The sequence below is a fragment of the Branchiostoma floridae genome, chromosome 7 (assembly GCF_000003815.2).
Source record: "Branchiostoma floridae strain S238N-H82 chromosome 7, Bfl_VNyyK, whole genome shotgun sequence".
Classification (NCBI taxonomy): Eukaryota; Metazoa; Chordata; class Leptocardii; order Amphioxiformes; family Branchiostomatidae; genus Branchiostoma; species Branchiostoma floridae.
Window position 1 is genome coordinate 7,562,475 of NC_049985.1, and position 12,499 is coordinate 7,574,973.

The 12,499-nt window shown below is 41.3% G+C and overlaps 2 protein-coding genes across 2 annotated transcripts; one reads left to right on the forward strand and one right to left on the reverse strand.

The window, feature by feature from the left end:
- The first annotated feature begins 629 nt into the window (after positions 1 to 629).
- Positions 630 to 4,919, forward strand: LOC118419525 (transmembrane protein 184C-like). Its single transcript, XM_035825944.1, has 9 exons — positions 630 to 920; positions 1,100 to 1,136; positions 1,496 to 1,698; positions 1,943 to 2,017; positions 2,309 to 2,402; positions 2,866 to 2,978; positions 3,284 to 3,386; positions 3,704 to 3,878; positions 4,403 to 4,919. Exons 1-9 carry the CDS (start codon positions 676 to 678, stop codon positions 4,744 to 4,746), a joined length of 1,389 nt encoding a protein of 462 aa, XP_035681837.1. The 5' UTR covers positions 630 to 675; the 3' UTR covers positions 4,747 to 4,919.
- A 504-nt stretch (positions 4,920 to 5,423) lies between these two features.
- LOC118419403 (protein arginine N-methyltransferase 9-like) lies at positions 5,424 to 12,368 on the reverse strand. Its single transcript, XM_035825770.1, has 12 exons — positions 12,315 to 12,368; positions 11,975 to 12,142; positions 11,533 to 11,707; positions 10,738 to 10,974; positions 10,359 to 10,526; positions 9,883 to 10,003; positions 9,322 to 9,484; positions 8,937 to 9,064; positions 8,290 to 8,479; positions 6,997 to 7,738; positions 6,460 to 6,616; positions 5,424 to 6,178 (listed from the first exon to the last, which is right to left on the reverse strand). Exons 1-12 carry the CDS (start codon positions 12,349 to 12,351, stop codon positions 5,810 to 5,812), a joined length of 2,655 nt encoding a protein of 884 aa, XP_035681663.1. The 5' UTR covers positions 12,352 to 12,368; the 3' UTR covers positions 5,424 to 5,809.
- Between the last annotated feature and the right edge of the window lie 131 nt (positions 12,369 to 12,499).

Below are 12,499 nucleotides of genomic sequence, written 5' to 3' on the forward strand. Positions count from 1 at the left end.
AATTCAAAACAAATAAAGTAAATTTAGATGTGACAATTACCTTTTTGAGGGTGAACTTGTTGTTTTATCCATAAATATCATTCATCATCACCCCTTTCAGCTCGTCTTTTAGAATATTCCAGTGAACCATCATGGAGGACAGACCTGCCAGTAGATGAGTGTTTGCTGCGGTTTTTCAATTCATCGACTGATCCAGCAGCCTCTAAAGCTGTAAACCGCGGGATCTGGTAAGTCTACATCTGTAGTAAGGTAGGGAATTGCATATGATCGGCCTTTTTTTAATAAATGAATCCATATGGCTGTGCCTTTGCGTTGTTTTGGTATGGGATCATGGGACCAAGTCGACCTGGACTTCATGAATTGATTACTTGCTTAGCGTTAAATGGATGGGACCAAATACAGAAATTCTACCAAATGTTGTGGTATTAAAGTGGTAATGCATGTTTTGTCTTTACTAGATAATGAGTTTTTTAGGCACATCGTGGCTTTCTGCAAATCAAACTTGTCACCAGTGTCCCAAGTGAAGAACAAATAATTGAGTCAACTCTCTGAGGCATGTGATTTTGGGTCATGTGACTTGATTGACAGTGTGTAACCTGGTATAAAGTTTCACATCTGGACTGATCCTTGTGGTAAAACTTTATTCAGGGTCTCTCCTGTACCCGTGAAGCCACCATGCCTTCATCATTCCTGGGGAACTGGCGCGGTTGGATCCGGCCGGTGGTGTTCTCGGTGTACTTCGTGTTGCTGTGCGTGGCCCTGCCATTCTGTGTGTGGGAGCTGAGGGGAGAGAGTAAAGCTGTGCAGGCATGGTTTGTGGGAGGCATGTTTGTGTTCATGGCCATACCTATCGCACTGCTGGGGATCCTACAGCACCTCATCCACTATACTCAACCTCACCTACAGAGACATATCATCAGGTATGTGCATTACTTGTCAGTGGTATACTGGGAGTGATGGTAAAGCTAATTTTCTGAAATGTTACTGATATGATAAATACTAGAGGCTGAGGAAAGGCTGGATTCATACAATAGTGTTTTATCTGTTTTTATGATGTTCATTCACAATCTGTCTAACGTTATATCTGTCTCTCCTTTAGGATTCTGTGGATGGTGCCAATATATGCTATTGATGCTGTAAGTACCATGTACTTTAATGTAATATCAAGTAACTACCATGCAATGAGATATGTATCAACACTTCTATTTGTAGCCTGAAATAATTGGCTATGAATGATGTTGCCTTTGGAAGACAATAGACCAATCCGGACTGCCTAGTATCCCAATTAACGTTAGCAGTTCCAATGATAACATAGCAATTAGCAGTTTCACCAATAAGAAAGTGTCTGCTTGTCTATGAAACATTTTTATTTATATCTTTTTATTTTGCATTTCTATATTATGACAGAGGTGAAAAGGGCTATATTATCAATCTATTGTGTTTTAACAATGAAGAGAAAATTGTGTCACAGTGTATTGCTCTAATCCTTCAACAGTGGTTTGCGCTGAAATTTGCTGCTTCTACCATCTACCTGGACACCATACGTGAGTGTTACGAGGCGTACGTCATCTACAACTTCATGATCTTCGTGCTGAACTACCTGCATTCAGTGATGGATGTGGAGGCCGTGTGTGCCAGGAAGAAACAAGTCAAGCACCTCTTCCCATTCTGCTTCCTCCCGCCATGGAGAATGGGAAAGTAGGTGGAGAATTAACAGTAAAATGTGAAATATTTGTAGCGGATTTTAGCCCGTGTTTTACCCAGTCTTTCTCCATTAGGGGCTGAAGGGTCCTTCTCCCAAGAGCATGTGGCCATACAGCTACACCAGTTCAATTTTAACATCATTGTTATTGTTAACTTTACCTGCAAAGTAGTTTTATTGGTATCTCACCTTTTATCATATGACAACTCTAATTGTCACCTTTTTTTTTTTGCTCTCCAGAGATTTCATAGCGTGGTGCAAACATGGTGCAATATCCTACTCAGTGGTGAGGCCTATCACCACTATTGTTGCCTTGTAAGTATGCCTTACGTTTTATCTTCAGTACACTGATAACACTATATGATGACTCTGTTAGCTTGTCCCCCTATCACTGTTCACCAATCCTATTTGCATAAAGTCCTATTTGCATAAAGTAGCATCATAGAGGCACTGGACTGGCCAACTGCTTAACAAAGACTGGTGCTCTACATTCAAAGAGAGCCAGGAAAACTAAAACTATAAATGCTACCTCTGTATCATCTGTGTTTTATTCCTCCATGCCAGACATTTATTCAATTTTTTTTCTTATTCATTAAACTTTTCCAGAATCTGTGAACTGTCTGGGGTGTACCATGAGGGAGATTTTGGCTGGGATTCTGCCTGGACCTACATAGTCATCATCAACAACATTTCACAAGTGGTTAGTAAAAAAACAATCATGTCATACACCAAATAGCAGTTACTCAAGCACCTGGATATGATTTTGGACACAGGTGCTCTAGTAACTGCAATAAGGCATATATTTTTACCTGGATGTGTAACCTTTATCAACAAATCATGTCATAATCTTGTCAGCAATTGTGATAATAAGACTATTCCACCTGCTTTTGTAACATATGTAAAGTATATTAAAACATTTTCCAGCTACAGCAATCCAGATATTCTATAATCTTAAAAAAACATATATGTGGCATCTTAGTGGCTGCAATTAACCAGTCTTGGCTGTCCGTCAACCAATGAGACCATGGCAATTTGTGGTTCAAGGAATGTCTGACATTTTCATGTTTTTAATGTGCTATTTCTATGTTTTGATGGATTGGTCTATTATTCAAAACCTCGTACAACGTTTGGTGCCACATACATGTCTTGATGTGTTTCTCCAGTGGGCGCTGTATTGCCTGGTGCTGTTCTACCATGCCATGAAGGAGGAGCTGGCCCCCATCAGTCCCTTCGGCAAGTTCCTGTGTGTGAAGATGGTCGTCTTTTTCTCCTTTTGGTGAGAGTTCCAAAATTTCATGTTGACACAGTTGATACATAATGCATCTATATGAGTCCTTACAATTCTTACTACTACTGCTCAACATATACATTGTACAATGTAAAATTCTGTAACTGGCCAAGTTTGAGCATGGGCAGCAGCATGGATGGGTGTAATGCATTAGATTTTGGAAATTAGTTGACTCTTTTATGATTGAAAATATTGTGACCCTTTTACGGTAGATCCTGATTTTTGTACTGCGCTTTTCATGATATATGGCTTTTTTGCTTTATGGTGCATAATAGTCAATTATGTTTTTCCAGGCAAGCTGTGGCCATCGCCTTACTTGTGAAGGTAGGGGTCATCAATGAGAAAAACACCTGGGACTTTAGAGATGGTGTGGACAGTGTTGCCAATGGACTTCAGGTAATGACTTAAACCTAATATCTTGGCTGTTGTGTTTGTGAGTGTCTGTTTGTGTATGCATGTTTGCAATTTTGTTTGTGTGTGTTTGCAATGAATCCCAATATACACAATGCATAAGTACATCGTCTGTGTAGCTGTCTTTGTTTATAGGACTGGACAGATTGCAAGACGGTGTGGATTTGGGAGTGAAGTTTGTCACCTCTGATTGACTGTCTTGATTGTTTTGCTGCTATGTTATGTTCAATATTTGTTTTTGTTATTCAGAACATTAACATTAGCATCTACTGATGTGTAAATCATCATTTTCTCTTTTACAGGATTTCTTGATCTGCATAGAGATGTTTATTGCAGCAGTTGCTCACTACTACACCTTCTCCCACAAACCTTACATCGACCCTAACGCCCCGTCAGTTCCCTGCTTTGCCTCCTTCATGGCCATGTGGGATGTTTCTGATGTCAGACATGATGTCAGAGAGCACATCAGAGTCGTGGGTAAGTCTGTGTTGTGGTATAATCTCTGTCTAGAAGTTTAACATGTCCCCTCGGCACAGGCGGTAATACAATTCCGCTGATTCCCGCATGGATCAAAATCCGTGGGTGGGAGTTTGATCTCAGGGTCTACCTCAGCTCAGACAGGTTTGTCATTTCGGATGGCGATGTAAAGCTGGTGGCCCTGTTTAACAACTACTTGTTTCATGTACAGCTGTGTACTCCTAAGGCTTTGTGGTCCAGCTTATTGTGCTTTTAGCAAAAGGAGGTGGCTATTAGTAAAATCCCAGACGTTAACTGTGTACAGAGTGACATCCTACTTTGTTTCTGTAGTCCTTGGGCCACATAGTTGTTCAAGCACTACAGCAGGGGGCTAGTCCACTGGTAGTGGTGTGTTGAACAGCTAGGTGCTTAGCAGAGAAAGAACTATGCATCATTCTAGAAGTCTTCAGTATGTCTTTAGTTGTAATCACTTCCCTGAATTTCTTAAAGTAGTAACAGTAATACTTTGGCCTGGTGTTTTTCAGGAGGCACAGTTCAGCAGAGAGTTAAGACTACAATCATCCCCAGGACATTTAGGAATGGGGATGTTTCCGAGAGGACCAGTTTGCTGCATCCCATCATGGAGGACCAAAGGCCAGAACCATCCTACCTGTCTAACCTACAGAGAGCTGAAAACACTGAGATGACTACATTCAGCAGTGCAGAGGTGCATCCAGAACACATGAGATACACAGAGGGCAGTGTTGCAGAGAGAGATAAAAGTTTTCCCAAACCAGGAAGGGCAGAGAGGGACTCTGAAGCTGCAGATAGTACATCTTCTTATCAAGGAGTAGGACTTAAAAAAGAAGATCATCATGAAGATGTGTAAACATTATTACCATGTATAGTGTCATAGAAAACCACAATAGTTATTTACATGTGTACTTATAAAACTCATGCAGTGAATCCTTAACACAACAAGTGCCAGAGATGAATCTATGAGCAAGGGAACAATGGGAATTTTCGATGGTAAATATGAGGATGGTATTACGTGGATTATGGAAGTAGGGTCTTATATTGTTTAGAATTTATGTCATTTTCTAAGAATTGTTGCATGATTGGTGAAACATACTCTTTTTTAACATACAGTAAATTTTAATGTAATATTTGTGGATTTGTCAGTGGTCAACTTTCAGGTACTTTGCAGAAATACCTGTATTCTTGGATCTCTAAATGTTTGTACACTTGTGCAATAGACATGAAAATGAGTCTTAGTGCAAAGAGACAAAGGTTCAGTTACTAGACATGAAAATGAGTCTTAGTGCAAAGAGACAAAGGTTCAGTTACTAGACATGAAAATGAGTCTTAGTGCAAAGAGACAAAGGTTCAGTTACTAGTATTGAAGATACTCTCTGGCTTGTACAGCTGGTACATATGATCCTGACTGCCCATCACGATTAGCAGTTCAACCAATGAAAAGAATGGCAATTATTCATTTGACCAATGAGAGAGTGGCCACACTTGTCAAAAAATTGTATTTTTATGTTTTTCTTTTGCATTTCTACATTTTGATGGGGGTGGTCAGGATTTTTTCAATGACATTATGGCATAAATCTTAAGAGATCTACATGTTCCTAAAACAAAGAAACATTGGCTGCTAGTGGCGTACATAAACAATTACATTTGTATCTGTAAATATTTATTGTCTCAAACAAATGTACATCACTTGTGTTTAACACACTACAAACATATACTGCCAACTTAAAATGTCTGTGACAATTGTAATATAAGGACTACAGCATTGACTGAGGGTGATTCTCCAGAGTAAACTTACAAAAGTTGTTTTTAATGTAGATATAAAGGTATTAAACTCTTGACTACAGAACACATATGTACATTAAAAAGGGATGTCTATCAAATATCTATGGTTATGTCATGTGGAAAGATTCTTACTAGCTGTCTTGTTCTTTGACAGTGATAGAGATTGTACTATTCTGACAACTGGCCTCTAAGATTATTTGCTGGCCTCTCTCCACAGGCACTGATTTATCCAGAACTATGGCAGCCTGCTTCCAATGACTGCTTTCATCCCTTGTACTCAGCCTATTGTTGGAGTCCACCCAGATCTCAAACCAGAATGGTACAGCTGATAGTGTCCCAGAGTCGGTTGCCATGACCACCAGTGACCTGGACTGTTCCAAGTACGAGGGGAGGGTGTCGCCGGAGGTTTCCTCGTCCAGTTTGAAGTTGAAGATGTGAAAGGGCTCTGTAAGGGGTTTGTGGGGGAGTGTGGAGAGGGTGATTTCCTGGTGGGTTGTTGCCTGTGGTTGGAAACATTTTAGTATTATGATGATTATTATTAATTCTTTTACTTTCACAGGGTTTTGTTTTGTAAGAAAGGTGGTTTACATGGTGGTACAATTATGTGGTACACTGTACAGTATTACTACAATGAAAACACTTATTTGCGGCCATGTCATAAATTCAAAGTCGAGAGATCACTGCGACAGTAAAACCACAAACGTTTTTAGACCTACAGTAAGCAGTATAAACAGAAAACCGTATAATGGAAAAAGCTGCTTCACACAGTGTAAAACCATACCTGGAAGATATTCATGAAGTCTGCAACCTTTAGCCCTAATGTTGGTTCTGAGCCCAGCACCCTGTTCTCCCTCAGCAGCACGTCTGACTGTACACACACACCATACACTGCTGCAGCACAGGGCAGGATGGTCCCTCCTGGTTTTAAGGCATATGCCCTGGGGATAATACGATGTATGGGATAATACGATGTATTACAGAATATGACAAACTATTCTTCTGATACTGTTACAGAAGTGATTAACACAAATGCTAAATTTAGCTTATACACATGTGCGGGTACAAACAAAATGCTGAAGTTTATACTTGTGCATTTTGTACATGTTTACCATATATCACTGGATGTAATCTATCTGTGTGTGTCTGTGCACATTTATAGTAAGAGATATATGAATAGATCTATACTTTTCATTTTCTAATTCTAAATCTTTAACGTTATGTTTATACACTATCTAATCATACTATGCAGCATGTGTATCAAGATATAATAACACTTTTATTGAAAAATGCTGCATTAGCTCAGGAAATTGATTTTTACCTTGCCAGAGCCATGTCCTCCAGAACCTGCTGTCTCAGCACTCCCGACGGCTCCACCAGCTCTGTCACCACCACATCCCACAATGCACCACTACTTCCTGTTGGTTCCAGGGAACTCGGCCCAAACTCCACAACTCCTTCTGGTATTCCGTTCCTTCTTGCCAACATTTCGAGCAGTTTCTGAGAGCTGGCATTCTGGCCAGAATACCTGACCTTCCCCGCACCGAGCTTGGCTGCACAGAGCCCTACCATAGACATTCCCTGGCTGAGGTCCAACACAGATTTACCAGAATTTTCTGTTCTTTCATTTGAAATCTGTGTCCCTTCTGTTTCCATACTGTCTCCTGCACAGAAGCCTGTCAAGTCTACAACATTGCTGCTGCCACTCCCAATGGTTCTAGAAAAGTGTTCGTGTAGAGCAGCATAAAAGGCATCATTAAATCCACCATCATTCAAGGCACAGATGTCATTTTGAGCAAGGCACACAACTTCTGCTTGCCCTGGTTCTGGCACTACTGGTGCACTACTACAGGCCTCCATCTCATGAGCATCTCTGTGTTCTTTGGAAACTTCAAGTCGCTCTCTCTGTCTGTTCTCAGTGGAACTGCAGAGCAGCTGCCTGCCATCTTTGTGATGCTGCACCTCAGACACCCACATCCTGATGCAGTCCCCACCACATGTAGCTGACACAACAACTGTGTCCCCCTCTTCCACTTTGAGACCACTCCTCAAGCAGTCTGATCCTGACAGGAAGAAATGCAAATATTACAGAAAAACATTTTTGTCATTAAGGTCATTTTCCCAACTCAATCATTAGAAAATAACAAAAATTACCATCACAGATGTTAGTGATCCTCCCCTGCTCTTCTTCCCTTAATCAATCCCAGTTAACCTCCTCCCACAAGGGGTCATTCCTCTGTAAAGCTGCAGTACCTGAAATTACTGCTAGGTGGCCCAAAATTGCCATGTTTCTTTGGGACCTTAATAACTACCCACATGCCAAAATTCATTTAAATCTATCAAGGATCTGGAGTTATTGGCACAATCAGTACTCAATGTAAGCTGTATCTTTGTTATATTTTATCTGACCCTTACCTCCCTCATTACCTCAATGAAAAGCAGCCTACAGGCCAGTTTGAGCCTCTTATGAATAAACAAAGGTTTTATGAATAAATAAAGGTTCAAACAAACAACACACACCAAAAATGGGGAAGAACCTCCTTCAAGTGACAAAATGTACCATACCATCATGATCATAATTTCTGGTTGGGTATCCACTGCAAGTTTTCCTCACCTGTCAGGTGATGCCTGTGTACAGGGAAGATGGCCTGCTCCCAGCAGGTGTCCTGTTCAGGTGAAGTAGACAGGTGAGTCTCTTCATCCAGGTGCAAGTCAAACCACATCACGACGGCATCCACCATACCTGGGTGCTTCACAGGCAGGTGGAAGACTCGCAGGTGCTCCAGAGATTCAGGTGAAAATGTCTGAAGCATGGCAAAAACATACAGATTTTGTACTATTTGTAAACAGCTGTGTAATCAATAGTTTTTTGCATTTTCTATGTAGCAATAAAAAGAAACTTATTCATGTTTCTATCCTTTCCACAACCCCTAGGAAGTATGACTGAGGCAAACAAGGCTTGTTTTCTGCCTTGTTCTTAATTGATATTTTATCAGACTTCCTGTACTGTGAAAAAATAGAAGATCCAATAAAATGTACAAAAAATATTAATACAAAATAAAACGTAAATGCACACTTGTCTGACATTCAGCTACTCTCTTATTAGTCAAGCTGCTGATTGCCAGTCTGTCATTGGTTGAGCTGCTAAATGCGATGGACTGTAAGAATGTATCTATTGCTTCAAAATCACATTCATGCCAACTGTCAAATGCTGTACCAATCTTTACAAAATTGTAAAATAGGTGAGAGACAGCTGTGTACCTGAGGATCATTGAAGTCTATCTGGAACACCTGGCAGGGTTTTGTAAGACAAGAAAACCCGCCTCTGACTCGGTTTAACACCTCAGAGGAGTAAGGCTCTGCATCAGAGGATGTCTGGTCAGCTGTGTCTGGAAATATCATAGAAATACACTTAGATCAGAACAACAGGAAAGATTGATTAAAACCATTTTCACATGCAGTCATGGCTGTGTCAATTGCCATGTGAATGTCCCTATTTCAATTAATCATAGCTCAAGCATTTTCATAAATCATCTTCTGTCTCTAATGACCACTATTGAATACCTGCAACTCAAAGAAAGGAATACTAAAAGATGCTTAAATACCATAAAACACAAAAATGCTTTGAATGAATGTATACATGTACCTGTGTGGATGGCAGTTTGGCTGGTGATGTCCAGCCCAGACATGTCCACTCCACAGCAGCTGGTTTGTAGAACCGTGTGATTACGTCTGATGTCTGGACACTCCACTATACAGGCATGGACAGTCGCACCACCTGGGATCACCCTACCGTACCTCACAGACTCCTGTAAGCCATGTGGGAATAAGATTGAATGATATTCTTTGTGGAAATGTATAGTATGAACAAGACCATTGCAAAAGATACAAAAAACAGACTGAAGTTCTGCCGTAGCATCAAGGTCGGCTGCCAGAGGGCCTAAAATTGACCTTTATTCCAAATTCACAACACGTACCTACATACCAAATATCTCGATATTAATCCATTCCAGAGATTCCAGAATATTGGTGCAGAAATACATACAAACATATGAATCAAAAACTATACCTCCATTCTTCATGGAAGTAAAAAGTCATTATTGATAAGAAATCTTGCAAAATTAACATCAGATGGAACAACTAACTTTAAAGATCTCAGCAGGAAAGCAAAGATTGTGGGCAAGGCTCTGCATAGGAGAATGCTTACCGACTGGTTTATTGCAGATTTGGGAGGCAGTAGCAGGTGTTCCCATGCATGTCTCAGGGTGGACAAGATGTGTTCACCTAACAAACCTGCATCCACAGTTTCAGTCACAACCAGAGATACCCTGGGTATAATATACAGTGTGAGATACTGGCAGTTTGTCTGCTCTTAGACAGACACGTGAATGTCCATGTTGTAGTACACAATAGATTCAATTTAAAAAAATAAACACTAGTATGTACAATGTATATAGCCCCGAAAAGTATGTCAAACAAAAAAACAAGTCACATTTATGAAGGTTACACATCATGGTGAACGATATTCAAATACATTTGCTTCCAAATGTTTTGAGTGACATCCATCACTCTTCTTCAGCATCACTGGAATGAACTGAAAACTGAAACCAATTCAACCATGAATGAGAGAGTGGCTGCATGTCTTGACAGAGGCTACAATATGAAGGAACGTGTTTAAGATACCTTTCCGGTAAATGTTCAGGAATAGACATATCTGTTGACTTGATGTGGTGCAGGTGGACACTGTTCTGCATGCCGTTGGCTACCAGCACGTTGCTGGCCAACTGGTGCATGGTCCTGGACATCTCACAGGCGTGGACAGTCCTGGCACCGCACTGTACAGCAAACATACTGGGAACATGGGGAAACAAGTTAGAAATCTATAGCTAGCCATCCATATCCATAAACATACAATTACATGATTTCATCATCATCCGGGCGTGCTGGTTGCACGGATGGACATGTATTACAGTAACCATTATTCTAGTTTGGGTATGCTATTGCTGATAGAAGTGTGCACAAGACTTCTACTAAACTTTTAACAGGGCATCTAGACACTTACCTCAAAATCCCAGTGCCTGTCCCTATGTCCAGCACAGTGTCATGCCCCCCTAGCACAGCCCGTTGTATTGCCTGATGAAAGGCGGTGTTCCTGGCCCTGTCGTTCAGCATCCTGAAGTGCCACCTCTCCACCAGGGCGGTACACACAGACTGGAGGTTCTCCCTGGCTGACCTATGACCTGGATCCAGCTGTAAGGCCTGGATGAAGTAGGAAGCTGCTTCATCTGTGTAGCCATGCCTGTTGACAATGGAGAAGACACTACATGTTATGCTACAATCTTGCCCCAATGGGTATATTAAGTTAAACTTCACAGAAGCGGAGCATCGTGATCTGGTCCATTTGTTCATCTTCTTCTGTTGTTCCAAACAAATAAGATCAATGACTTGGTCCAGATGGCTGTCACCATTGTTACTGGTAAAGTAGTAGACACCCTGTGGTGTACTCTTAACTTGATTATGTAGCAAGTGGCAGCTAGGACAGAGCAGAAAGGGCTTGTTATGCAGCCACTCTTTCATTGGTTAAACTGCCAATTGAAATACTATTACAGTAGAAGCCGCTTAATTGCAAACCCCATTTGCCAGCGTATTTCGTGCAATTATCCAGGTGGTGCAATAATGCGAAGTTATCTTGCTGGACCGCACTGGTTTGGGATTTTGGGATTCCGTGCAATAAACAGAAGTGTGAGCTAATCCGTTGTGCAATCAACTGGCTTCTACTGTATCTCATTGAAGTGCTAATTGCGACAGACTTAAGATAGGTCTTTTGTACAAAAGCAAAGTGTAAGGTTTTGCCTACCTGAACAGATATGCCCCCATGTTGTTGACGACCCCCTCACAGTCAGGGTACACCTGCAGTGCCTGCTGGTAACTGTGCAGAGCTTCCTCCCCCCTCCCCATGGATTCCAACTCATCCCCCCACAACTTCACCGCCAGGATGAAGTCATCCTTCACGTAAGGCTTCAGGTCTGGGGCTAGAAAAAAAAACAATGTCAGAACACAGAGTGGCTGTCTGAACATAGGTCTGTCCCTGGAAAAAAGTCACTATTAATACATCATGTATTCCCAATTAATAGATTGAGATGACATGATGAGATGAGAAAGGCTCCAAAGTCGGTTGTTTTTAGACAAGGCTCTTAAGAGCGGACGGGAGATCCTGTCTTGTATTTGGCAAGAAGAATTTAGGGTATGCCCCCCAGTAAGGCGCGGTATAACCCCAACGGTGCTGTGATGCATCTCACCTATACTAACCACCATGAGGTAGTGTGTGAAGGCAGTCTGGTAGTCCTGATGATGTAGAGACAGTTTGGCTGTGTCCATGGTCTGTTGTAACAGGTGGAGCTGTGCCTGTCTGTCTCCAGCCTCACTGCTGGAGGAGGAACCAGTATCTTCATCATCTCCATCTATGTCTGGAAAAAGAAAATAGGACGGGCAACACATCTTTTTTCAAGAGATAGCTATAGAAGTCTCACTTACAGCAGGAGTAGCTAATGCCACCTCATCATCTCCATCTAAATTTCTATTAAATGTCTGAATCAGGAACAAAATAAAAATGTAACACAAAATAAAGTTATAACTTACCTGAGTCATCACTACTAGAATCCTGTCCGTTCTCCATCCTCCAATCAGTTGATTGTTTATCGGTCCTTTGGTTTTTGCCCAAGTCCATCGATCTTTGTAAGTTCCCTCCAGACCCCTACCTCCCCCGTCTTCACAACTTGTCTCCGTACGCGTGGTGCGCACTCTCTTGCAAGCTGAAACTTTCA

What these genes read in the sequence shown, in the direction of transcription:
- LOC118419403 (XM_035825770.1), bottom strand. Translation starts at nt 12,351, where the DNA reads ATGGAGAACGGACAGGATTCTAGTAGTGATGACTCAG. An exon ending in TTCTAGTAGTGATGACTCAG is followed by an intron (nt 12,143 to 12,314) that starts GTAAGTTATAAC and finishes TTCTTTTTCCAG; the next exon opens with ACATAGATGGAGATGATGAA. An exon ending in CCAAACTGCCATCCACACAG is followed by an intron (nt 9,065 to 9,321) that starts GTACATGTATAC and finishes TGATATTTCCAG; the next exon opens with ACACAGCTGACCAGACATCC.
- LOC118419525 (XM_035825944.1), top strand. Translation starts at nt 676, where the DNA reads ATGCCTTCATCATTCCTGGGGAACTGGCGCGGTTGGATCCGGCCGGTG. An exon ending in CTACAGAGACATATCATCAG is followed by an intron (nt 921 to 1,099) that starts GTATGTGCATTA and finishes TCTCTCCTTTAG; the next exon opens with GATTCTGTGGATGGTGCCAA. An exon ending in ATCACCACTATTGTTGCCTT is followed by an intron (nt 2,018 to 2,308) that starts GTAAGTATGCCT and finishes AAACTTTTCCAG; the next exon opens with AATCTGTGAACTGTCTGGGG.